This window comes from Pristiophorus japonicus, chromosome 14, assembly GCF_044704955.1.
Source record: "Pristiophorus japonicus isolate sPriJap1 chromosome 14, sPriJap1.hap1, whole genome shotgun sequence".
In the NCBI taxonomy this organism is placed as follows: Eukaryota; Metazoa; Chordata; class Chondrichthyes; family Pristiophoridae; genus Pristiophorus; species Pristiophorus japonicus.
In genome coordinates this window covers 162,321,562-162,349,559 of record NC_091990.1, presented here as the reverse complement: position 1 = coordinate 162,349,559, position 27,998 = coordinate 162,321,562, and the positions used below count along the sequence as shown (strand labels likewise).

General features: G+C 44.7%; 1 protein-coding gene across 2 annotated transcripts in view; it reads right to left on the bottom strand.

Moving 5' to 3' along the window:
• Nucleotides 1–27,998, bottom strand: part of ptprja (protein tyrosine phosphatase receptor type Ja) — a 275,279-nt gene that overhangs the window by 26,939 nt on the left and 220,342 nt on the right. For both annotated transcript variants that reach the window (XM_070899743.1, XM_070899744.1), the window contains 6 exons: nucleotides 27,722–27,923; nucleotides 25,450–25,565; nucleotides 24,598–24,685; nucleotides 15,802–15,883; nucleotides 14,747–14,837; nucleotides 4,409–4,482 (listed from right to left, as the gene is read on the bottom strand). In XM_070899743.1, coding sequence (XP_070755844.1) covers nucleotides 4,409–4,482; nucleotides 14,747–14,837; nucleotides 15,802–15,883; nucleotides 24,598–24,685; nucleotides 25,450–25,565; nucleotides 27,722–27,923 — 653 coding nt within the window. The remainder of the gene's footprint in view (nucleotides 1–4,408; nucleotides 4,483–14,746; nucleotides 14,838–15,801; nucleotides 15,884–24,597; nucleotides 24,686–25,449; nucleotides 25,566–27,721; nucleotides 27,924–27,998) is intronic.

Sequence of the window (27,998 nt, the reverse complement as noted above, 5' to 3'; positions counted from 1 at the left end):
GGGCCATGTTTGCCACACATGGCTTACCCGATGTCCTGGTGAGCGACAACGGGCCATGTTTTACCAGTACTGAGTTCAAAGAATTTATGACCCGTAACGGGATCAAACATGACACATCTGCCCTGTTTAAACCAGCGTCCAATGGTCAGGCAGAGAGAGCAGTGCAAACCATCAAGCAAGGTTTGAAAAGGGTAACTAAAGGCTCACTGCAGACTCGCCTATCCCGAGTCCTGCTTAGAACATAAGAACATAAGAATTAGGAACAGGAGTAGGCCATCTAGCCCTTCGAGCCTGCTCTGCCACTCAACAAGATCATGGCTGATCTGGCCGTGGACTCAGCTCCACTTACCCGCCCGCTCCCCATAACCCTTAATTTCCTTATTGGTTAAAAATCTATCTATCTGTGATTTGAATACATTGAATGAGCTAGCCTCAACTGCTTCCCTGGGCAGAGAATTCCACAGATTCACAACCATCTGGGAGAAGAAATTCCTTCTCAACTCGGTTTTAAATTGGCTCCCCCATATTTTGAGGTTGTGCCCCCTAGTTCTAGTCTCCCCGACTAGTGGAAACAACCTCTCTGCCTCTATCTTGACTATCCCTTTCATTATTTTAAATGTTTCTATAAGATCACCCCTCATCCTCTAAACTCCAACGAGTAAAGACCCAATCTACTCAATCTATCATCATAAGGTAACCACCTCATCTCCGGAATCAGCCAAGTGAATCATCTCTGTACCCCCTCCAAAGCTAGTATATCCTTCCTTAAGTAAGGTGACCAAAACTGCATGCAGTACTCCAGGTGTAGCCTCACCAATAGCTACTGCACGAGACCACACTCACTCACTGGGATCCTACCTGCTGAACCGCTCATGAAAAGAGCACTTAAGACAAGGCTCTCGTTAGTTCACCCTGATCTACATGAACAGGTAAAGAGCAGGCAGCTTCAACAAAGTGCATACCATCATAGCGCAAATGTGTCACGCGAGATTGAAGTCAATGATCCTGTATTTGTATTAAATTATGGGCAAGGTCCCAAGTGGCATCCCGGCACTGTCGTGGCCAAAGAGGGGAGCAGGGTGTTTCGGGTCAAACTTTCAAATGGACTCATTCACTTGAAACACTTGGACCAAATCAAACTCAGATTCACGGACTATCCTGAGCAACCCACCTTGGACCCGACCTTTTTTGATCCCCCAACACCACAGTTGACCACGAAACAGAACCCATCATCCACAGCAGCTCTGCAGGGCTCAACACACCAGGCAGCCCAGCAAGGCCAGCTACACAGCAGCCCAGCGAGGGCCCAACAAATGACTCAACAACACCAGCCTTCACACCGAGACGATTAGCCAGGACAAGAAGGGCCCCAGATCGCCTCACCTTGTAAATAGTTGCACTGTTGACTCTGGGGGGAATGTTATTATGTATCTGGACTTGTATATACTCTGTACAGCCACCAGAGGGCTCATTGCCCGGAGTCCCAAGGGATCTCATAATCCCTTGGGAGCAAAGGTATTTAAGGAGGCTTCACAGGTTGGAGAGGCACTTTGGAGACCTGCAATAAAAGACTACGGTCACACGTTACTTTGAGCTCACAGTGTTCAGTCTGACTCTTTCTTCATACACTACAGGTAGCCCCCCCCCACCCACCAATGATGGTGAGTGTGAAAGGAATGGGTTGGACATTGCGGGGATGCTTTATGGTGTTGGTGTGGGGTGGTACCAACCTGGTGCATCATGTGGCAGTCAGGGTGTACAACGTCAAGTGAAGTAAATGTGGCCGGGTGAGGCCATCCCCAGCAGCAATGTGGTCGGGTGCTGATGCCCTGTGTCCTGTGCAGCATCAGGTGATTGCGGAGAAGGTTGGTGTTGTTGGTGCTCCTGGTGTTGGGGCTGATCGTGGTGGGATTCTGAGGACCAAGGTGAGAGAATATAAAGGGCACCCATGTTGATGGAATAGATGGCAGGTGAAGTGGAGATAACAGAAGCATTCTGTCAATGGTGAGAGAGTTCTTCCAATAAGGTGAGAGTAAATGGAGGGTGGAAAGTAGGAAGCCTGCACAACCTGTGCTAGAAATGGACTGAGAAACAGCTTGTGGCTGAGGAAAGTGATGATCTGTCAGGTGGGAGCTTTTACTGTACATTTGAAGCTGTCAAAGTAATCAGCCGGAGCAATGGCCACTGAACTCCCGCCTCAGGTTGACAGTCGTGGTCCCTGATCAGCACGGTTCCGTGGCCATGAAGTTAAACAACAACTTGTATTTATATAGCGCCTTTAATATATTGAAACGTCCCAAGGCGCTTCATAGGAGTGTTATGAGATAAAAAATTTGACACCGAGCCGCCTAAGTAAAAATTAGGGCGGGTGACAAAAAGCTTGGTCAAGGAGGTATGTTTTAAGGAGAGTCTTGAAGGAGGAAAGAGAGGTAGAGAGGCAGAATGGTTTAGGCAGGGAGTTCCACAGCTTAGGGCCCAGGCAACAGAAGGCACGGCCACCGATGGCTGAGTGATTATAATCAGGAATGCTCAAGAGGACAGAATTAGAGGAGCACAGACATCTTGGGGCTGGAGGAAATTACAGGGAAGGGTTAGGCCATGGAGGGATTTGTAAACAATGATAAGAATTTTGAAATCGAGGCGTTGCTTAACCGGAAACCAATGTAGGTCAGCGAGCACAGGGGTAAAGCGAAAAGGTAAGTTAATGATCTGTCAACTGGATGTTCCTGAGTTTAATTGGGTGGCTTGCCGCTGCCTGCTGGGTCTGCTCAGCGCTGACAGACCGGACATTGGGAAAGGCGACTTGCGGCGGCTTGACAGCGGGGTCCCGACCCGCTCTGAAAACAAATCTAATTTCTCACCTGACCTGCCCCTGATCCCGCCCGCTGACCCCCCAGAAAATTCCGTCCAGAGAGAGAGAGAGAAAATGGGCTGAAAATTCCGGCCTCACCGGGTGTGTACGATATGCGTACGGACCCAGCGAGACCTCGCAAAAGCCCGTTCTCGGGGCGCGGTGTGCATGCAGCGAACAAAGCAGCTTTTCCGTTCCGTCAAAATTTCTTTCAACAGATCTTCCGCATCCCCGGGAGAAGGACATCCGCGGGACAGAGATTGGGCTATTTTTGCTCAACACATGCCCAGCGAATGTTCTTCAAATTTTTATGCCTGGTAAAGGCAGGAGCATAGCTTACTTTTACCAGTGCAACACTTTTAAAACATAGAAAAATTAAATGTAATCATTCAATTTTGTCCATTAAGGTAAGTTTATTATTAACCCTATTAAAACACATTAAAACATTTCCCCCCAATTTTTTTTATTCTAAAACATTTAATTACATTTAATTTAAATTAATTTTAAATATGCGAGGTGTTTTTTTTAATTTATTGTGCTGTGTTTCTTGTTTTGGGGGTTTTCTCATTGATAGTAATGGTAGCCCATACAAACAGAGCTCCCGTTATTATCAATGAGAATACCAGACAGTGATTGGTGGTCCAGACCCACATGATCCCAATCTAGACTTACGTACTTGGAAGACATCTTCCTGTACGCTGAAGGCCTCAGACCGGAATCGTAGGTTCGTCCGGGACCATCAGGTATTTTCGTAGATTTTTGGGGGTCAGAGGTGTTTGTCCGAAGGAAGCCTCCGAATGCAATTTTCAGACCAATGTCTCCCTTGGTATGTAACAGAATCTCGACGGGTGTGTCCCACCCAATCCATACCATATTAAAAATGTTACCTTTGTGTGCACTGCCTGTCAGCACCTCCTGTTGTCCACGTTTTGCATCAACTTTTTCCCCATTATAAGTTCCCAGTTCCATTTTTATAGTGGGTTTTATCAATGTAAACCCACCAATTCTGATTGGTTGGGAATCTGGGCGGCAGAGCAGACAAATACTTTATGGAAATTAATTTCATTTTTTTTTCTTCAGTAAGTGAATCCCTACTATCCAAAATAAAGATTTAAACAAAATGAAACATTTAAAAAATTACATAGTTCACAATAAAATGATTTAATTTGTCCATTGAACTCAATGAAGTTTTTAAACTTGAAGGCCCAGATATATTTGCCCAAAGCTGTGACTCTGAGCTGAACTTAGATTGTGCAGTTTGATCATGTGTCATGCACCACATTTTGAATTGTACTGCCAATTCCAGAGTCCAAATCATTTATCACCAATCCCTGTGGAACACCACTTTCCACAGGTCTGAATAAATACCTTATACCCAAACTCTCTAGTTTTCTGTTTTGTCGCCAGTTTGCTATCTATTCTGCTGCTCGTCACCTAACTCCACCTTAAATCATGAGTCTACTATGATGATGTACTACTGCCTTATCGAGGGCCCTTTGAAAGTCCATGTATAACTAGATCTACTAGTTCTATATAGAATAAATAAATGTAACTCACCGGCATGAAATTAGCATTGATATAATCACTGGCCGGTTCTGCAGTGGGAGAGAGTTTAACTCGACTGGCATCATCTAAAGATCAACAGAAACACGATTATTTTACACAAGTGATAAAAATGCACAAGGGTGTGCAGCACATTGGCAGAAGGCAAGAGCTGGGCTGACCAGTTCAATGGGCATTAGCAAAGTACCTGCTCGGACATGGCAGCAGTTATGTGCTAACCCAGTCATTACTGGCCAACACGAAGAAAGGTCAGGTTCTTTTAAAAATGTGGTATGTGGTTTTGTCGTGCTAATCGAGGGGAGATATGCTGGTGGAAGGGAACAGGACATTTTCCAATTCAGTCACATTGTATCACTATTGTAACAATAACAAAAGCCAAGGACGAGAAGAGATTATTCGGCTCATCAAAGCTTATCCGTCCAGTACTCTAACTGTGGAATTTCCAACCCTTGACCCACAGGATGATTCCATCCCATTTCCCAACCCGTGGAACAGTTCCTGATCAAAGACAAATTGCTTCACAAATAAACCTCGCCAGGAGAAACAGCTGATCTGAAGTGCAGAATGATTAGTGGGAGCACAGTGAGCAGTCAGAAGCCTCATTTCGCCAACAAGCACCTAGCTTGGAAATCCACAACATCGCAGGTTCCAACTAGAGGATCAGAATCGCCTTCTGGGAGTGGGAGGTGTGTGTCAACCCACTGCGCCCCCAATCAATAGCTGGTGTGGCAAAGTAAATATATCCCACCTACTACATTTATTTCAAAAATGTTTTTACTAGATTAGCGTGATACATTTGGGGCTGGAACTTCATTCTGTTGACGGGAAGAGTTTATATTGAGGGGACAGACTCTGCCTTGGAATGGACTGGCCAAGAGAAGGTCTATTGTGGCTGAATATATTTTGCCACATTAGCAGCTCTATCTATTTCATTCATCACCGTCAGGCTACTTGTTACTTACTGCCAGCAAATCCTTTCTAGAATTGAGCACTTTTTGACCTCCCAAAATGCTGCATGTGAGAGGGGACCTCATAGAAACGTTTAAAATTCTGACGGGTTTGGACAGATTGGATGCAGGAAGAATGTTCCCAATGTTGGGGAAGTCCAGAACCAGGGGTCACAGTCTAAGGATAAGGGGTAAGCCATTTAGGACCGAGATAAGGAGAAACTTCTTCACCCAGAGAGTGGTGAACCTGTGGAATTCTCTACCACAGAAAGTAGTTGAGGCCAATTCACTAAATATATTCAAAAGGGAGTTAGATGAAGTCCTTGCTACTCGGGGGATCAAGGGGTATGGCGTGAAAGCAGGAAGTGGGTACTGAAGTTTCATGTTCAGCCATGAACTCATTGAATGGCGGTGCAGGCTAGAAGGGCTGAATGGCCTGCTCCTGCACCTATTTTCTATGTTTCTATGTGGGAAATCAAAATGAAGTACAGTAGTCAGACCAAGTAGGGTTAGTAGGCAAGAAGTTAAATGGAAAAAGGCAGTGGAGGTGGGTGCAGGAAGGCAGATAGTGGCAGAAAAGGAAAGGGAGAGAGGGAGAGAAGGAAGAGAGATCATCATCATCATAGGCAGTCCCTCGAAGTCGAGGAAGACTTGCTTCCACTCTTAAAATGAGTCCTTAGGTGGCTGAACAGTCCAATACGAGAACCACAGTCCCTGTCACAGGTGGGACAGACAGTCGTTGAGGGAAAGGGTGGGTGGGGAGTCTGGTTTGCCGCACGCTCTTTCCGCTGCCTGCACTAGATTTCTGCATGCTCTCGGCGCCGAGACTCGAGGTGCTCAGCACCCTCCCGGATGCACTTCCTTCACTTAGGGCAGTCTTTGGCCAGGGACTCCCAGGTGTCGGTGGAGATGTTGCACTTTATCAGGGAGGCTTTGAGGGAGGAGAGGAGAGATAGGAAAGGTGAAAGTATAGAAGAGGAGATTGGACATGGGAGGAGAAATTGTGGAGGAGCAGGGGAATGGAGGAGGGGAATGGTGAGAGGGACCTGTGGGGAGATGCACAGACTGCCCATCTGCCGGGGTCAAAACTGGATCTTGGGGAAGGAAAGGCTATGGTGCTGCCTCTCCAGCCTTGCATATACTGGAGAAACATCATTTCAGAGGTGGGGTGGTTGTTTCCTTTCCAGGAGCTGTATGCTCTCAGTAAGGATGAGGAGAGTGCATTCCATTTCCTTCACAGTCAAGGTGTTCTTGTGGCCAAAGCAGGGGGAACTTCACTGTCTGTAAGGAGCAGAACTGGCAGAGCTTCACTGGCTGTTGTAGTTCACAGTTGGGACCAAAAGGCGTCGAGTTGGTAAGGACAGGAAATGGAAAATAAAATCCTAAGCGACATTACAATTCATACTTTTATATCTTTATTGTAATAAAGGCCCTGACTTAGTGTTGGGGATATAGGAAAGGCAATGGTAAAGAGCCACCTCATGGTCGTTAAATGCAATGCAGTTCAGAATGGAAAAACCTGCCAACTGGAGTTCTTTTGAAAGATGGTAACATGACATAATATGTACATTAATTCCTTTCACAGCACCATCTACAGGCGCAACAGGTATTGCATGACATTCTGTGACCCACCAATGCATTGTAATATATAATGGAAGCTTATTAATGGAAGCTCCTTTAAAAAAGGCAGACAAAAAGCAGGAAACTATAGACCAGTTAGCCTGACATCTATCATTGGGAAAATGCTGGAGTCATAGAAACATAGAAACATAGAAAATAGGTGCAGGAGCAGGCCATTCAGCCCTTCTAGCCTGCACCGCCATTCAATGAGTTCATGGCTGAACATGAAACTTCAGTACCCCCTTCCTGCTTTCTCGCCATAACCCTTGATCCCCCGAGTAGTAAGGACTTCATCTAACTCCCTTTTGAATATATTTAGTGAATTGGCCTCAACTACTTTCTGTGGTAGAGAATTCCACAGGTTCACCACTCTCTGGGTGAAGAAGTTTCTCCTCATCTCGGTCCTAAATGGCTTACCCCTTATCCTCAGACTGTGACCCCTGGTTCTGGACTTCCCCAACATTGGGAACATTCTTTCTGCATCTAACCTGTCTAAACCCGTCAGAATTTTAAACGTTTCTATGAGGTCCCCTCTCATTCTTCTGAACTCCAGTGAATACAATCCCAATTGATCCAATCTTTCTTGATAGGTCAGTCCCGCCATCCCGGGAATCAGTCTGGTGAACCTTCGCTGCACTCCCTCAATAGCAAGAATGTCCTTCCTCAAGTTAGGAGACCAAAACTGTACACAATACTCCAGGTGTGGCCTCACCAAGGCCCTGTACAACTGTAGCAACACCTCCCTGCCCCTGTATTCAAATCCCCTTGCTATGAAGGCCAACATGCCATTTGCTTTCTTAACCGCCTGCTGTACCTGCATGCCAACCTTCAATGACTGATGTACCATGACACCCAGGTCTCGTTGCACCTTCCCTTTTCCTAATCTGTCACCATTCAGATAATAGTCTGTCTCTCTGTTTTTACCACCAAAGTGGATAACCTCACATTTATCCACATTATACTTCATCTGCCATGCATTTGCCCACTCACCTAACCTATCCAAGTCACTCTGCAGCCTAATAGCATCCTCCTCGCAGCTCACACTGCCACCCAACTTAGTATCATCCGCAAATTTGGAGATACTGCATTTAATCCCCTCGTCTAAATCATTAATGTACAATGTAAACAGCTGGGGCCCCAGCACAGAACCTTGCGGCACTCCACTAGTCACTGCCTGCCATTCTGAAAAGTACCCGTTTACTCCTACTCTTTGCTTCCTGTCTGACAACCAGTTCTCAATCCACGTCAGCACACTACCCCCAATCCCATGTGCTTTAACTTTGCACATTAATCTCTTGTGTGGGACCTTGTCGAAAGCCTTCTGAAAGTCCAAATATACCACATCAACTGGTTCTCCTTTGTCCACTTTACTGGAAACATCCTCAAAAAAATTCCAGAAGATTTGTCAAGCATGATTTCCCTTTCACAAATCCATGCTGACTTGGACCTATCATGTCACCATTTTCCAGATGCACTGCTATGACATCCTTAATAATTGATTCCATCATTTTACCCACTACTGAGGTCAGGCTGACCGGTCTATAATTCCCTGTTTTCTCTCTCCCTCCTTTTTTAAAAAGTGGGGTTACATTGGCTACCCTCCACTCCATAGGAACTGATCCAGAGTCAATGGAATGTTGGAAAATGACTGTCAATGCATCCGCTATTTCCAAGGCCACCTCCTTAAGTACTCTAGGATGCAGTCCATCAGGCCCTGGGGATTTATCGGCCTTCAATCCCATCAATTTCCCCAACACAATTTCCCGACTAATAAAGATTTCCCTCAGTTCCTCTTCCTTACTAGACCCTCTGACCCCTTTTATATCCGGAAGGTTGTTTGTATCCTCCTTAGTGAATACCGAACCAAAGTACTTGTTCAATTGATCCGCCATTTCTTTGTTCCCCGTTATGACTTCCCCTGATTCTGACTGCAGGGGACCTACGTTTGTCTTCACCAACCTTTTTCTCTTTACATACCTATAGAAACTTTTGCAATCCGCCTTAATGTTCCCTGCAAGCTTCTTCTCGTACTCCATTTTCCCTGTCCTAATCAAACCCTTTGTCCTCCTCTGCTGAGTTCTAAATTTCTCCCAGTCCCCAGGTTCGCTGCCATTTCTGGCCAATTTGTATGCCACTTCCTTGGCTTTAATACTATCCCTGATTTCCCTAGATAGCCACGGTTGAGCCACCTTCCCCTTTTTATTTTTACGCCAGACAGGAATGTACAATTGTTGTACTTCATCCATGCGGTCTCTAAATGTCTGCCATTGCCCATCCACAGTCAACCCCCTAAGTATCATTCGCCAATCTATCCTAGCCAATTCACGCCTCATACCTTCAAAGTTACCCTTCTTTAAGTTCTGGACCATGGTCTCTGAAATTACTGTTTCATTCTCCATCCTAATGCAGAATTCCACCATATTATGGTCACTCTTCCCCAAGGGGCCTCGCACAATGAGATTGCTAATTAATCCTCTCTCATTACACAACACCCAGTCTAAGATGGCCTCCCCCCTAGTTGGTTCCTCAACATATTGGTCTAGAAAACCATCCCTTATGCACTCCAGGAAATCCTCCTCCACCGTATTGCTTCCAGTTTGGCTAGCCCAATCTATGTGCATATTAAAGTCACCCATTATAACTGCTACACCTTTATTGCATGCACCCCTAATTTCCTGTTTGATGCCCTCCCCAACATCCCTATTACTGTTTGGAGGTCTGTACACAACTCCTACTAACGTTTTTTGCCCTTTGGTGTTCTGCAGCTCTACCCATATAGATTCCACATCATCCAAGCTAATGTCTTTCCTAACTATTGCATTAATCTCCTCTTTAACCAGCAATGCTACCCCACCTCCTTTTCCTTTTATTCTATCCTTCCTGAATGTTGAATACCCCTGAATGTTGAGTTCCCAGCCCTGATCATCCTGGAGCCACGTCTCCGTAATCCCAATCACATCATATTTGTTAACATCTATTTGCACAATTAATTCATCCACCTTATTGCGGATACTCCTTGCATTAAGACACAAAGCCTTCAGGCTTGTTTTATTAACACCCTTTGTCCTTTTAGAATTTTGCTGTACAGTGGCCCTTTTTGTTCTTTGCCTTGGGTTTCTCTGCCCTCCACTTTTCCTCATCTCCTTTCTGTCTTTTGCTTTTGGCTCCTTTTTGTTTCCCTCTGTCTCCCTGCATTGGTTCCCATCCCCCTGCCATATTAGTTTAAATCCTCCCCAACAGCACTAGCAAACACTCCCCCTAGGACATTGGTTCCAGTCCTGCCCAGGTGCAGACCGTCCGGTTTGTACTGGTCCCACCTCCCCCAGAACCGGTCCCAATGCCCCAGGAATTTGAATCCCTCCCTGCTGCACCACTGCTCAAGCCACGTATTCATCTGCGCTATCCTGCGATTCCTACTCTGACTATCACGTGGCACTGGTAGCAATCCCGAGATTACTACTTTTGAGGTCCTACTTTTTAATTTAGCTCCTAGCTCCTTAAATTCGTTTCGTAGGACCTCATCCCTTTTTTTGCCTATGTCGTTGGTACCAATGTGCACCACGACAACTGGCTGTTCTCCCTCCCATTTCAGAATGTCCTGCACCCGCTCCGAGACATCCTTGACCCTTGCACCAGGGAGGCAACATACCATCCTGGAGTCTCGGTTGCGGCCGCAGAAACGCCTATCTATTCCCCTCACAATTGAATCCCCTATCACTATCGCTCTCCCACTCTTTTTCTTGCCCTCCTGTGCAGCAGAGCCAGCCACGGTGCCATGAACTTGGCTGCTGCTGCCCTCCCCTGATGAGTCATTCCCCTCAACAGTACCCAAAGCGGTGTATCTGTTTTGCAGGGGGATGACCGCAGGGGATCCCTGCACTACCTTCCTTGCTCTACTCTTCCTGCTGGTCTTCCATTCCCTATCTGGCTGTGGACCCTTTCCCTGCGGTAAGACCAACTCACTACACGTGATACTCACGTCATTCTCAGCATCGTGGATGCTCCAGAGTAAATCCACCCTCAGCTCCAATTCCGTAACGCGGACCGTCAGGAGCTGGAGGCGGATACACTTCCCGCACACATAGTCGTCAGGGACACCGGAAGCGTCCCTGAGTTCCCACATGGTACAGGAGGAGCATAACACCCGACCGAGCTCTCCTGCCATGTCTTAACCCTTAGATACACTTAAACTGGTAATAACAATGTTAAAAGTTACTGACCAATATAAGAAGAAAAAGAAAAACTACTCACCAATCACCAGCCAATCACTTACCCCCTAGGCTGTGACGTCACCTTTGTTTTTTTGCCTTCTCCCTGTAGCTGCACCGGTACGCCTCTCGCCGACCCCGGACTCGCGCTGCTCCGAGCTCCCGCCTCCTCGACTGACTGCTCGAACTGCTCGACTCCCGCTGGCCTTTATAGGCCTCTCGCCGACCCCGGACTCGCGCTGCTCCGAGCTCCCGCCTCCTCGACTGACTGCTCGAACTGCTCGACTCCCGCTGGCCTTTATAGGCCTCTCGCCGACCCCGGACTCGCGCTGCTCCGAGCTCCCGCCTCCTCGACTGACTGCTCGAACTGCTCGACTCCCGCTGGCCTTTATAGGCCTCTCGCCGACCCCGGACTCACGCTGCTCCGAGCTCCCGCCTCCTCGGGGCTCCAACATTCCTTTTCACCAGTGACAATGGTCTCCATTATTAAGGAAGCAGTAGTGGGACATTTGGAAAAGCATAATTCAATCAAGCAGAGTCAGCATAGATTTATGAAAGGGAAATCATGTTTGACAAATTTGCTGGACTTCTTTGAGGATGTAACGAGCAGGGTGGATAAGGGGGAACCAGTGGATGTGGTGTATTTGGATTTCCAGAAGGCATTTGATAAGGTGCCACATAAAAGGTTACTGCACAAGATAAAAGTTCACAGGGTTGGGGGTAATATATTAGCACAAATAGAGGATTGGCTAATTAACAGAAAACAGAGTAGGGATAAAAAGGTCACTTTCCGGTTGGCAAACAATAACTAGTGGGGTGCCGCAGGGATTGGTGCTGGGTTCTCAACTATTTACAATCTATATTAATGACTTGGATGAAGTGATCAAGTGTAATGTAGCCAAGTTTACTGATGATAAAAAGATGGGTGGGAAAGCAAATTGTGAGGAGGACACAAAAAATCTGCAAAGGGATATAGACAGGCTAAGTGAATGGGCAAAAATTTGGCAGATGGAGTATAATGTGGGAAAATGTGAGGTTATCCGCTTTGGCAGAAAAAATAGAAAAGCAAATTATAATTTAAATGGAGAAAAATTGCAAAGTGCTGCAGTACAGAGGGGCCTGGGGGTCCTTGTGCATGAAACACAAAAAGTTAATATGCAGGTACAGCAAGTAATCAGGAAGGCAAATGGAATGTTGGCCTTTCTTGCAACGGGGATAGAGTATAAAAGCAGAGAAGCCCTGCTATAACTGTACAGGGTATTGGTGAGGCCACACCTGGAGTACTGCGTACAGTTTTGGTCTCCGTATTTAAGGAAGGATATATTTGCATTGGAGGCTGTTCAGAGAAGGTTCACTAGGTTGATTCTGGAGATGAGGGGGTTGACTTATGAAGATAGGTTGAGTCATCATCATAGGCGATCCCTCGAAATGAGGATGACCGCTTCCACGCCAAAAAAGGGATGAGTTCAAAGGTGCTTCAATGAAGGACCTAATATTCCAGATCCCGAACTACATCCTGAAGAGTGGAAGATGCCATTGCGTGGATTTTTTTTAACGTGGGGTGACCGTTGCACACCAGCCACCACACGGGCTTGACAGAGCGAGGTCTTGGTCCAGTGGCAAAGATTACCCCAGACAACTGGAGTCCAGCTCTGCTGCACAGACCTAGTGCACACACATATGGCAGTGTGGGCTGGCCCATGCTGCCCCTGGGCCCTGGCCTCTCCTGGGCCCCGATCACGTCCCTCTATAATCTCTCGCCGCTCCTGGCCAATATTTATCCCTCAACCAACACTTAGAACAGATTATCTCGTCATTATCACATAGTTGCAGTGCACGGATTGGTTGCCAGGTTTCCTATATTACAACAATGTCGACACTGCATTGGCTGTAAAGCGCGTTGGTACGTCCTGAGATGCTATATAAATGCAAGTTCTTTCTTTCCACAATATAGAATCAGGGCTTGGCGACACCTATGTATGAAACCAACTCCGAGTCAAATGCCTGCTGCTATTACCAGGCCTGCCAAATCCAGGTTTTAAATGAGTTCACAGGGATAACTGAAAGAACAAAGACGGTCTTCTTCATGGTTACAATGCCACTTGCTTGTACTTTCCTGTAAGCCTATTGCACATGGCCAGACGACTGGGCTTCTATTGTCTGATTCGGCTGCACCAGAGAGCGGAGGCACGGCGCAGTATAACTGCGGCACAGTGACACAGGAAGGTCCTAAACAAATGGAACCGTGAGTAGGTTGAGCCTATACACATTATTTGCTCCTATTTCTTATGTTATGTTCTTACTTCACTCAGAATGACTGTGGTGGAAGCAGGAGAAGGGGCTGCTGTAAGACTTGAACAGTCCATCTCAGAGGCCCCTAATACAATCAAAAAGCTCACTAAAGGCAACTAAAGGTTCAGTATTCCAATACCCCAGTAAACTGCAGAAAGCCAGCGAGCAGGAACCGCTTAGCATTGGCAGGGGCTCCAACATTCCTTTTCACCAGTGACAATGGTCTTCAGTATTGCAACCATTAATCTGCCTGCCCGAGTCTCAATGCTTCTGCCTCTCTCTGCCCAAGGTTACAGGGCCAAACACGAGAGGAAGGTAAGCACAGAAGAGTAAGACAGAGAAATAGAAAAGTGAAAATTAAAAGTGGCGGGGGAAGAGAGAGAGATACAGAGAAAGGCAGAAGGGGACGGGGACACATAGCTGCTGGCTGCGTGAGGGAAGGACTAAGGAAGGCAGACAGATAGATAGAACATAAAGAACAAAGAAATAGGAGCAGGAGTCGGCCATACAGCCCCTCAAGCCTGCTCCGCCATTTAATAAGATCATGGCTGATCTGATCATGGACTCAGCTCCACTTCCCTGCCCGCTCCCCATAACCTTTATTCCCTTATCACTCAAAAATCTGTCTATCTCCACCTTAAATATATTCAGTGACCCAGCTTCCACAGCTCTCTGGGGCAGAGAATTCCACAGATTTACAACCCTCAGAAGAAATTCCCCCTCATCTCAGTTTTAAATGGCAGCCCCTTATTCTGAGACTATGTCCCCTAGTTTTAGTTTCCCCTATGAATGGAAATATCCTCTCTGCATCCACCTTGTCGAGCCCCCTCATTATCTTATATATTTCGATAAGATCACCTCTCATTCTTAACGCCAATGAATTTAGGCCCAACCTATCTTCATAAGTCAACCCCCTCATCTCCGGAATCAAACTAGTGAACCTTCTCTGAACAGCCTCCAATGCAAGAATATCCTTCCTTAAATACGGAGACCAAAACTGTATGCAGTACTCTAGGGTGTAGCCTCACCAATACCCTGTACAGTTGTAGCAGGACTTATCTCTGCTTTTATACTCTTATCCCCCTTGCAATAAAGGCCAACATTCCATTTGCCTTCCTGATTACTTGCTGTACCTGCACACTAACTTTTTGTGTTTCATGCACAAGGACCCCCAACACTTTGCAATTCTTCTCCATTTAAATTATAATTTGCTTTTCTATTGAAAGATTTTCTATTAAAGATTGACACATGCACAGAATACTTACAGGGTAAGACATTATTGTAGCGATTCTTAGGCTTGTTCAGGGGTTGCTGGGAGACTTGTGTTGACTGCAAGATTCCAACGGTCTTCAGTTCCTGGAAAGAGGAGATTCATGAGTGAAAGGTCTGTCCAGGAAGATGGGCTTCTCACTTTAAAAATGTATTAAAATCTGTTTAGCCAATCTCTCGAATTTTCAGATTTTTTTCCCCTTGAAGAACCAAGGTGAAGGGCCAAGGCTCACAGTGCAACTTGTCGGTAAAAGAGAAGACCCAAAGGAGGTAAAGAATTCCAATGTTTTGAGGTCCTGAAAATTGTGAGCCAGATTAGGAGTATGATAGACCTGATGTGTAATTCTATTATTAGTATAAAATAGATTCCTTAACTGGGTTTACTGCTGTGGTCCATATTTTTACCATCTTCCAACAATCTACCACAAGGTTGTACGTTTTAAAAATATTTTGTTCACTACCCTCCAAAGCACCATTATAAATTGGACAGACTCTGATCTACATGGCAAGGCCAGTTACTCTGGTTGTTCCAACTGCACTGTCGGGAGATGGGTGTCTGGGGCTTGGAACCAACTCCCTCAATATTTTAATAATGTGTTCATTTGCCTCATGAATGAGCATAGGAAATATAATCCGAGAACACAAAAATGCACATGCACTGAATCGCTAACTCGCAGTGTCCTTCAGATGAATTGACTGATGTGTCAGGCCTCTCCGAATAACAGGGGCACCAATCTGTGTTCATCCAATAGAAAGTGTGCTGAGGGGGAGAGGGAGGACTTTCAGCAACATTAACTCCTTTGGCAGCAAGTAAAAACATCACGGGCTGTAGCAACAGAGTGAGGCAGCCCGCAGAGTCCCACTGAACCGCAACATTAGGCCAAACAACACTCTGGCAACACAAGGCCACGTAAACCCAGGTAATGCTAAAGTAAGTTATTACTGCTGATTGTGGCATAATCGTCAGTGGACCTGCCTGTCCTGAACCAGGATGGAACTGAAGCAAGACAGAGAACAGAAACAAATCACAGGGAAGGATTAATAGTCTAACCTCATACTCTTCAGCGAATCCACAGTCAGAGTCGGCGTGTTGCTTACTGAAATATCCGACAAAGTAGTCCACATTGATGGCACTGTGAACAGTAACATAAGCACAATCAATCTATCTTCAGGCCCTTGAGATAATTCAGTCACACCTTTAAACATATTTTGGGTCAGTTTTTGGCCTCAAGATGAAAAGTGTTATTGCTGGGTGGAACGCTTGAACTTTGTCAGTATCTTGTATCCTGAGGTCTGGTAGTGCACAGGTTAAATGCAGAGTGAAGCTCCCTTTACACTGTCCCAAATACTTTCATATCAGGTTAGTACATGTTTATTTATACCACTCCCATTTACATTGGAGCCATCTGAGAATGGGAACATTCATTCTATCAGCTAAAAGGAGAATGTTCTTCAAACGCCTTTATTTTACCAGCACTTATGTTTTCCTGACGAGCTTTCAGTAGTAGAGAAGTATTTTAACAATGTCAAAGATTACTGCAGTGAGGTGAAGCATACACAGCATTATTGCAGAGAGTGCCAGCATGGGGAATGCCTCCATAATCCACGCGTGTATAGGTCACAGTGGCCACTGTGGGATACCACAGATTTTTGCACCCCGCACAACCGGGGTAGTTCCATGAGCATCAGCAGCCTTCTGATACTTGGGCCAAGTGGTCGCTACTCATGAGTGTCCGCATGCCAGATACGAGATTCCCAAAGCAAGCGCTCTACTCGGAACTCCTTCATGGCAACTGAGCCAAAGGTGGGCAGAGGAAACGTTACAAGGATATCCTCAGAGCCTTCCTGATAAAGTGCAACATCCTCACCGACACCTGGGAGTCCCTGGCCAAAGACCGCCCTAAGTGGAGGAAGAGCATCTGGGAGGGCGCTGAGCACCTCGAGTCTCGGCGCCGAGAGCGTGCAGAAACCAAACGCAGACAGCAGAAGGAGCGTGTGGCAAACCTGTCTCACCCTCCCCTTCCCTTCAACCACTATCTGTCCCACCTGTGACATGGACTGTGGTTCTCGTATTGGACTGTTCAGCCACCTAAGGACTCATTTTTAGAGTGGAAACAAGTCTTCCTCGATTCCGAGAGACTGCCTATGATGACTCATGAGTGAACCTCGACCATGAGTGACAGCAAGTTATTTGACTGTAAAGTTTGGAAACATTGCTAAATTAGAAAACCAAGTCTCATACTTACTGTCTTGGTACCCTGTTGAAAGAGAGAGAGAGAGAGAGAGAGAGAGTGTGTTAATTGTTGACCAGTATATTCCTGCATCACAGATACTTTAAAGGTGCTTTTAGTTGGATGCTTGGGTGCCAGGAAAATTATGCCCAAGTAGATGCCATAATCTTGGAGCACTGCTCTTCTCTTTACTAGCAGATCACTGGTCCCGACTGTTCTCGTTATATCAACGCAACATTTAAGCACCATGCAGCACAGAAAGATACTAAACCAATATCAAAGAATTTGCTGAAAACCTTCCTTCACACCGCTGTCACCTCCAGACTCGGATATTCTACTTCTTTCCTGACCAGCTTGCCATTCTTCACTCTCTGTAAACTTCAGGATCTCCCAAAGTCTGCTGCCTGTATGCCAACCCGCTCATCTATCACCCTGTCCTTGCTGACCCACATTGGTGCCTAATCCTTCAATGCCTTCAATTTAAAATTCTGATCCGCATGTTTTAATCTCTTCTTGGCCTCACTCCCTTACTCTCTTTGTAACCTGCTCCAGCACTATAACCCTCAAAACACTCCATTCCTCGGACTCTCGCCAGGTGTACATCTTCCCCTCGTCCCACTATTGGCTCCTGTGCCTTCAGCCCCCGAGTCTCTACATTCTGCAATTCCCTACCTGTCGCTCACCTCCTCCAACTCACTGTCCTCCTTTCAGACTTTCCTTAAAGCACACCTCTTTGACCAACCTTTTGGTTCCCCTCTTAATACTTCCTTTTTTGGCTTGGCGTTGATTTATTGCTGATTAGTCTCTGAAACACCTTTGGCATTGGCATTCTTCTACATTAAAGGCACTACATAACCGCAAGTTATAATTTAAATTGATTAGCTTTTAGAAATTGGCTTCACTCTGCACTTATTTGCACTGCAGGATTCACAGAACAAAAATGCTCCCTTTATAGTATAAGTCAGTTGCTTATCAAAAGGAGGAAGACATTAGCCATCATTACCTTTTCCTAAACTTCAAACACTGCAGACTGACTTTCCTGTTTGCCTTCTCAGTTTCATGCATGTTGTACATGCAAGCACATGTAAAGTGTGTTTTTGCCTCATGCTCCTGGTCCTCAGTCAATGAGGCAGGTAGCTTAAGCACACTGGCTAAAGAACCAGGACACTGCAACTGTCCTTTGTTAGAATGCATCAGTGTACAGGCTGTTTGCAGCAAGAGCATCTTTGATGACGTGTGAACACGGGGACAGGTGTAGGCCCACTCAGTACCTCCAATCTGTTCCGCCATTCAATGAGATTATAGCTGATCTGCATCCTAACTTAATTTACACGCCTTGGCTCCATATTCCTTAATATACTTGGCTAGCAAAAATCTATCGACCTCGGATTTAAAATGATTAAATTAGCCAGCACTGTTGTTTTTTTTTTTGAGTTCTCCACACTTTTACCACCCTTTGTGTGAAGAAGTATTTTTCCTGGCTGGAGAATCTAGAACCAGGGGGCACAGTCTCAGGATAAGAGGGGTAGGCCATTTAAGACTGAGATGAGGAGGAATTTCTTCACTCAGAGAGTTGTTAATCTGTGGAATTCTCTGCCCAGAGGGTTGTGGATGCTGAATCATTCAGTATATTTAAGGTGAGAGAGATAGATTTTTGGACGCTAGGAAAATCAATGGATATAAGGTTCGGGTGGGAAAGTGGAGTTGAGGTCAAAGATCATCCATGATCCTTCCAAAGCCAATATATCCTTTCCAAAATGTGATGCCCCAAACTTCACAGTACTTCAGATGTAGTCTAACTGGGGATTTGTATTGCTGCAGCAAAACCTCCTCTCCTTTATATTCTAGCCCTCAAGTTATAAAGACTAACATTCCATTAGCCTTGGTGATTATTTTTTGCACCTGACCACCAACATTCCCTGTAAGCTGGACAGTGCTCCAGGGTTCCCACGCAGCCAACTTTTCAATGCATAAACCGCGTATATGCGGTATTTTGAATGGCCCGAGCAGCCCCTTAAAGGGGCGCACGGCACCAAAAAAAATTACAGGAACATTATATTTTAGTGATCTCTGTACATGGCATCCTAAATGTCTTTGGACCTCCATGGTTTCTAGCTTTTCATTATTTAAAAAATTACTCCTTTTTTGGTCCAAAATGGCTAACTTCACACTTACCACACTTGACATCCATCTGCCATAGTTTCGCCCACCCAATCTATCAATGTCGCTTTATAATCCAATATGTTATCCAAATCATTAATAATTATAGTGAATAGTTGAGACCCCAGCACAAATCTCATGGGACATCACTAGTCACTTCTTTCCAATTTGAGTACATGCTCATATCCCTACTCTCTGTCTTTCACTGTCAAAGCAGGTCAATAATTTGCCTTAAATTCCATGAGCTTTATTTTTAGCTAACAGTCTCTTATGTAGGAGCTTATCATCTGCCTTCTGGAAGTCCATATAAACTACATCCAGAGACATTCCCTTGTCTGCTACTTTAGTTACTTCCTCAAAAGGTTCAATTAGATTTGTTAAACCTACCCTTTACAAATCCATCTTGGCTCTCTCTAATCAGCTGACATTTCTCCAAGTGCTCAGACACTTTGGGCCCGAGTTTGGTCGACTTACTGCCGGCTGCCGCCGAGTTTTCTCGGCAGTCTCCATGTTTTCTGGGCGCTCTCTCCCCCCCGAGCGAGTTTGGTCAGGTCTTCAGGCCGGCGGGGAGAGAAGACCACTGGGGCACGTCCGCTGGCATGCAACGGTGACAAAAGTCCTCCCGCCCGCTCACTCCCCAGATTGGTCCGGGCGGCCCTCTGCTCCAGCAGCAGAAGAGGCCTCCGTGTGGAGACAGTAAGTATGAGGACCTGCAAGAAGTTAGTGCACTTGTTTTCTTCATTTCTTTTCTTTTTGCAACGATTTTGGTGGATGGGGTCCTCGGAAGGATTTGTAGTTTTTTTTTTTCATTTGTTGAATATTTTTTATATTTCCCGTTCCCCCCTCCCCGGGCCCGACTCTATCCTCAGCGTTACTTTGCCGAGGATCACATTTGCCGCCCAGAATGTGCCCTGCCGCCCCCTGCTGCCCAGAATCGGCGTGTAAGGTCCATTCTTTCCGCTGGGCGTTTTTTTTCCCACCAACTTCCGCCCAAAGTACCGTCAGGATCTTAGCGGTCCTTTCGTCGGTACATGGGCGGGACTTAGGTTTGACCAAACTCGGGCCCTTTGTCCTTAATTCTAATAACTTCCCCACACAGATGTTAGACTAACAGGTCTATCATTTCCTGGTGTCTCTCTCTCACCTTTCTTAAAATAACTGAGTTATATTTGCAAATTTCCAAGCTAAAGGGACAATTCCTGAATTGAGAAATTTATGGCTAATGCGTCTGAAATTTCCTCATCTACTTCTTTAAAACCCTGGGGAGCAAACCATCGGGTCCTGGGGGTTTGTCACACTTTAGTGCCATTATTTTTTCTAATTTTTTTTGCTTACTCTAATTTTAGTAAGTTTCAGTGCTTGATTGATTAGTAGTTACCCTGGAATGCCAGCTATATTGGCCCAGATTTTGAGGTCAATGTAGAAGGCCAGCGCTTACTGCTGACCTCAAAAGGTAGCTGCTCTAGTGATCTCTGTGCTATCGATTTCACCTCTCCCAATATTAATTTGATTCTGGCGCCAAATCTAGGCGATCTTCAGAGTCCAGAATAGTGATGTCATCAAGCAGGCTAAGCAGCTAATCACGTTAAAGAATTCTCACAGACAGCAAACCAGAAAGTAAAATGCACTGATTATCCTTCATTCATTATAAGTTTTACAGAGAGTGAAATAAAGATTGGGGCAGACACATAGGTTTTAAGGGAAAAGCTGAAGTATCAAACAAACTTAAAAAAATTATTAAAACATAAGGAATTTTTATCATGATGGAAAAATTTGACATTCCGCTAATATATAAAATTAGTTTTTCAGGGTCGAAAGGTTATTCAGCAGTAATTATGACTGAGTACACCATTAAAAACCCAGTCACACCTCACTGAATAAGGCTCAACTTCTTCGGGGGCTTTTAACAGCGATATTCGTGTAAAATGGAACTTCTGGTCAGTTTAGTGATTTCTCAAAGATTGCCGTCTGCGGAGTTTCCAACAGTGTGTCCTGTGGTGGAGCAGGGAGATCACTGATGGCACACGTGTGGGATTTCCGCATTTAACTGCACGTGTACGGATACCAGAAGTTGCTGTCAGTTTCACAGGGTAATGACGGCGAATGCTGAGAGCTCTTGCTATCTTTTTTGTCTTTCTTTGCTCTTTATATCCCTCCATGTCCCCTGGATCCACACTGTACTTGCCACTTGTGCATGCTCTTTCCATTATTTTTAAGTTAGCTCTTTTGTCAACCAAGAATGTTTTATTTGATACTTAGAGCTCTTGCTCCTTAGGGGTATATACTGGTCCCATATTAAGCCTAATTATATTTTGAACACCTCCCACTGTTCATCTGTAGCTGTGGCTGATAACAGTTTTGACCAGTTTGCTGTCGTCAGTCTCTGGCTCATCCTATCAAAAGTTAGTCTTACCAAAACCTACAATCTTTGTAGCTGTGTTAGGTTTCTCATTTTCAACCCCAAGATTGAATTTGATCACATTATAATCACTGTTAGATAAACGTTCCCTTACTGTTAGATTATTAATTGAGACTGGCTGATTACTCATTAATAAATCTACATATAGCCTACTCTCTTGATGGTTCTAGAACATACTGCTCTAGAAAACGATCTTGAATGCACTCAAGAAACTCACTACCTTTTTGACTTCAGCTAGTTTGCTTTTCCCAATCTATATGAAGATTGAAATCTCCCATTAAAACTATGCTTTTGCTACAAGCCTCTCTAAACTCTGAATTAATACATTCTATCACTTCATTGTTGCTATCAGGAGGCCTGTAGATAACTCCCATTACAGTTTTAAGTCCTCTCTTATTCCTCAATAATAACGATGAAGTCTTCGCTGATTGCTTCTGGCCTTCAATTTTTTTCCCCTCGGTTTTATTAATACAAATGTGGTTATTCCTCTTCTCAATTTTCCTTTCTTGTCCCCCCCCACCCTTCAAGCTCCAAATATGCCCTCTTTCTCCCCCTTATATCCTCACCGTTGGCATTAGAATCACTCATCATCTCCTACTCCACTCATTCTTTTGTAGAGCTTCCAACTATGGAACTCCTTGCCTTGCCTTCCTCCTACAATCGAAAGGACTGTAAAAGCCAAGTGACCTCACCTTCACCCATTCTCTTCTCAATCTTGGTAATGTTCTGCATTATTTGCTTTAGCCCTTTGTTTGGCTTAACCAATAAAAAAAAATTACCTAATGTTCGGGATTGGAAGCTGGTTTAAATTCTTGTTGTTAGACTTTGTTCTGTAAACAGACAGAAACAGTAGGTTGATAACGGGTAACTGAGACAGTAACACAACTCGACACCAATCAACACGTCGCTGATGCACCCAGAAATATTTCACCCGGCAGCACTATTCTTCCCCTCGAAGTCTCCTCATAATATGCACCATCTGGTGTGTGAGCACGGAAAGTAGACTTGCTTCTTCTGTGTTAACTCAGTTTTAAAGGGAATTCTCCAGCCTCCACTCAGTGCAAGTGGCTAGCTAGGATTCAGTATCTCTTCAGTGGCAGTGTCAAGCCGCCACTCAGTGCTTCCCCGTGGGAAATGTCTGGCCTCAGGTCTACATCGCCAAGGGATGTGTCCAGTCAGCGCAGTATCTCCCAGTGTGGAATTCAATTCAGCATTCTCCCCGATGGCATGGCCAAGATCAGAACTACACTGCAGATAATTATCGGTGTGAGCTTATATCCTGTGACACAGAGCATTTAAAAGCTATCCATAACCCTCATCTCCAAAGCAGCAGTTTTCATGGGAACACAAGTATTTTGCTTTCGGTTCTCTCATTTTCTCCCTTGCTTCAACTTTTTCTGTCTGTAATTAGGAACATAAGAATCACTAGGTGAAAAAAGACCAAGGTCCATCTAATTTGCCTTCAACTATCCTGGTAGCCGAATAATACAATAATGTGAATAGTCACGGCAATCAAGCTCGACCAATTGGTGTACAGCAGACCCAGACACTCGGTGGAGAAAATCCTTAATGTTGGAATGCTTTGGGGACCAAAGGTTGGAAGTCACCCGTTTCTCCCAAGCATTGTTACACTTACCATGCCTCAAATTACTCAGATACTGGATACCAAAATATTATTTTCTGAAAGTAATCTAGTGAATTTGCATTTGAATGAATGAATACAATCTGCTGCAATCCCCCACGGGAGCTCGCTCAATACATTTATCACTCGCCCACTGAAATAATGTTTTGAAGATTAGTTTTGAATTTACCCCCCTTCAAGCACAGGCCTTGTCCTCTGGTTCTGTGATCCGGACATGGTGAAACGCTTTGTCATGGTCTATATTACTTAGTTTGTCCTCAAAACAACAACAATATCACCGCTCAAACTTCTCTTTTCCAATGAGAACATGACTAATTTATCTAATTGCTCAACATAATCCAATTCCTTCATCCCCTCAATCATTCTGGTTGTTCTCTTCTGTACCCTTCCATCAGCTGCAATATCGCCTTTGTACTGTGGCGACCCAACTGTACACACAATTCTAAGTGCAATTGCATCAATGATTTATAAAATAGCAGGTTCACCTCACTGTTATGGCTCAATAATGGCCTTTTAATACACACCAACATCTAGTGTGCTTTACTCACTGCCACTGAGCATTGAGATGGGCACTGGCCTGCCCTCTGTTAACTTACCAATTTGCCATTCTTTTATGTGTGAGCCTAGCCAGTCAGTATCAAGTTATTTGACTGTAGAAGGCATCACAGTCCTGGCTCTGTTTGCGTCCGAGATCAATAATGGATAACCTAGTTCACTTTTTAGCCCTTTCTAGGCCAGGCATGGTGGAGAAGATAGTGAATCGATGATGTCATACTAGCTATGGGAAAGGTATAGAGATATGGGACCAATAGTAGACTCAAAACTGACATGTTCAGTCATTGCAAAGCAGTAATTAACAAAGGAAACAGAATGTTGAGCAATATCGTCAAATTGGTAGAGTGTAATCTTAGGACAGTTATTCTGAAGGTGCTCTGATCAGATTACATCCTGAATAGTGTTCATTGCTGGTCACCAAGTCACAAAGGATCCTTCCAAGCCCTGGAAGTGGTGCAGAGGACCTTGAGGCTTATCCCCAATGTGCCTGGGTTAGAAAACGTCTGTATTGATGTTTGTATTACACCCATTGAGACCAGCTAACTCAATAAAGACCTTGCTCCTGTGTTTAGCTCAGTATAACACCAAGCTATCCAGTCATCTACTGAACCATTACTCTGTTATATTTTAGTATGAGCCTGCTTAAAATCATTTATGCTGCAACTAGATGTAAATTTAATGAGCAGACACTTAGCTTTTCTACACGTTCTTGGGGTGGTAAAGCTTCAGGCCTCATTACACAAAAGAAGAAGGCCAGAGAGTTAGGTTATGTGATTGAAAGGACAGATGGGGCTGATTGGACACGCATCAGATGGCCGTACAATCGGGGAGGTTGTTTACCGTTTCTTCCGCCAAATAAGCAGCAGCACCAAGGCGGCGATGACAATTGCACCCAGGATACATCCAACCACAGCTCCAATAATAACACCTGCAATACATAACACCAACACACAATGCTAAACCTTGCAAGCCAGTATCTAAGGCAGAGAATAAAAAAAACACTTCTGTCTTCTGTGGAAATCTATGGTCTGTAACTATGACTAGAACCTTATAATCTGGGGCAACAGATTTTGGACCCATATTGCCCCATGTTTAGTAACTGAAGGGAAAATAAATCAATTTATCCAGCTTACTCCACCTTCTACCCAAATTACATTATTTTATGAAGAGAAAATGGTGAAGCAGCTGGAATTGGTTGCCCCAGGGGATTAGTACCCAATGCTGGCCCCTCGGGAACCCGTGGGAAAACTTAGCCCACAACTAATGGGATGAAAATCTTCTCTCTTTACTGGTTGTAAGGGTACCCAAGTTTTGGGCAGTCCTAATGCAGTTTCCAATGGGCATCAATTAAAGAAAATAATTTCTGAGCCCAATTGGCAATCCCCATAAGAGAAGCCAAAAGGATAGTGTGAAAAATGAACAAATGTCACACTGCTGCAACAGAGACTGCTACTCCATACGGGACCCCAAGCAGCAAAAGTAGGGCCTCGTGAGCAAGGTCTGCAGCCTGTCCAATCAGCAAGGGCAGAGGCAAACTGGGGATGGGAAGTGGGTGAACAGTAAGGGGCTTACAAAACGCAAGAAAGGAAAAAGATAAAATTATGCCAAAAAAACAAATAGGTACACTAAAAACTCCAAAGACGCAGCAACTAAATTTGAAATCATATAAACGGGCTTTTTAAAATTATAAACCTGGATTTTGGTTCAATGTAATCTTGTCTGAATAATGATATGCTGTGTAGAAGGATCTGTTTGAAACGATTATGTCCTGTTCCATTTCCATTTTTGTAAATCCAGCCAAGCTGATTCTGAAAAAAGCACAAAGCAAAGAACATCAGGGAAGATACTACAATGCATTGCCTGAAGATTGCTCATTGGCACTTTGTAAATTGCAGATCTAATTATTTTAAGAAAAAAAGTTTTGTTGCAATCAAGAAAGGGAATGGCACTGGGCAGGCTGGGCATCAACCTCTGGGAAACATAGAAACATAGAAACATAGGTGCAGGAGTAGGCCATTCGGCCCTTCTAGCCTGCACCGCCATTCAATGAGTTCATGGCTGAACATTCAACTTCAGTACCCCATTCCTGCTTTCTCGCCATACCCCTTGATCCCCCTAGTAGTAAGGACCTCATCTAACTCCTTTTTGAATATATTTAGTGAATTGGCCTCAACAACTTTCTGTGGTAGAGAATTCCACAGGTTCACCACTCTCTGGGTGAAGAAGTTCCTCCGCATCTCGGTCCTAAATGGCTTACCCCTTATCCTTAGACTGTGACCTCTGGTTCTGGACTTCCCCAACATTGGGAACATTCTTCCTGCATCTAACCTGTCTAACCCCGTCAGAATTTTAAATGTTTCTATGAGGTCCCCTCTCATTCTTCTGAACTCCAGTGAATACAAGCCCAGTTGATCCAGTCTTTCTTGATAGGTCAGTCCCGCCATCCCGGGAATCAGTCTGGTGAACCTTCGCTGCACTCCCTCAATAGCAAGAATGTCCTTCCTCAGGTTAGGAGACCAAAACTGTACACAATACTCCAGGTGTGGCCTCACCAGTGCCCTGTACAACTGTAGCAACACCTCCCTGCCCCTGTACTCAAATCCCCTTGCTATGAAGGCCAACATGCCATTTGCTTTCTTAACCGCCTGCTGTACCTGCATGCCAACCTTCAATGACTAATGTACCATGACACCCAGGTCTCTTTGCACCTCCCCTTTTCCTAATCTGTCACCATTCAGATAATAGTCTGTCTCTCTGTTTTTACCACCAAAGTGGATAACCTCACATTTATCCACATTATACTTCATATAAGGAAAGGAAACAGCACTCCATAAGGAGCCTCACTATAAGGAGTCCAACGGACATTTTCCTACGTCACATCAAGTTGGTCAAATTCCTTGGAATTGCAGTGGAAACGTGCACTGGGATACGTACAACAAGCAGGAGGAGGAGCAATGGCTCTCACACAGAAGGCTAAGTGGAGCCAATCTATTCTCCACAGTAACTGCATTTTGAGAGTGACATGTACACCAAAGTACTTGTAGCTAATTTCATCCCTTTACATGGAGAAGTTTTAATACTCAGAGGGAGCAGGAAGCACCAGGCAGGAAGGTCTTGTTGGTTGGAGCGGTCGACTGCACAAAGAAACCGTGCTCCTGACCAGAAATGTGAATCTCATGTGTGCCCTGTTTGGCCAGTTTGCTGCTAACAAGAAAATCTGTTGTCAGAGAAAAAAATACCTCGATAGTGGTGAGCCTGACATATCCTGGATAAATCAGGGGTAAAATGTCACGCTATGTTATTCTTTACAAAGGTGCCAATTTAAGGTTGAAAGAAGCTGGTCACCCAAAAGAGAGACACTGAACCATCGTGACACTTGTTGGGTGGTCATTTGATGGGCTATTGGAGTACAACCAACAGCCGAAACAAGACCATTTTGCACATCCAGACTGAAGCAAACTAGTCAAATAGGAGCATTATTCAATCAATTCTCAAGCTATAGATCAGAGCAGAAAATAGAGTATTACAATAAGTTTTACAATTTAATTTTGAGAAGCTATGTTAAGCACACCACTGATACCAATCCACCAGAGGAGACAGAGCAAAATACTAGCATCAACATTAGAGAAACTGCAACAGCTAGTCACATAGATCTTGCTGCAGAATGTACTATAAAAGCAAGCCACTATTCCTCCTTTTCCCATTCATATAATTGTGTTGCTTACATGCCATATCAACCTGGCATGTAAGCTTATGCTGTCTTCGCACAATGTGGTGCATGGGAAAAGAAACTGTTCGTGTCACATACTTTCCTAAATGGTTGGAACAGTGAATAATGCCCTCTGAGGGGAATGATTAGGCAAGAGGATTTCAGAGCTGAGTCACAATTATCACATTACATATCATAACAGCACTATTTCTTTCCAGTTCGTTGTTAAAAATGTATAATCATCACAGAACTTACTTGTATGCGGTCAAAGGAGTCAACTCTTGATTAACATATCCTAAACTTTTACTTCCATTTCCTATGGTGACAGAGGTGGGACCTGACAGAGCAATTGCTCTGGTATTTTGAGTTTGAGTTTGCAATTGTATGATTTGAGTTACGTAGGCGGGGGCAGCAGAATTATAGGCTGTTTCAATAGCTTTCCCATCAGGAATATTATCTGTAATAGAAAGGAAGAGAAATCTTAACAGAAGAAAGCATGGAATGAGACAAAACCACTTGACCCAATTTCAAT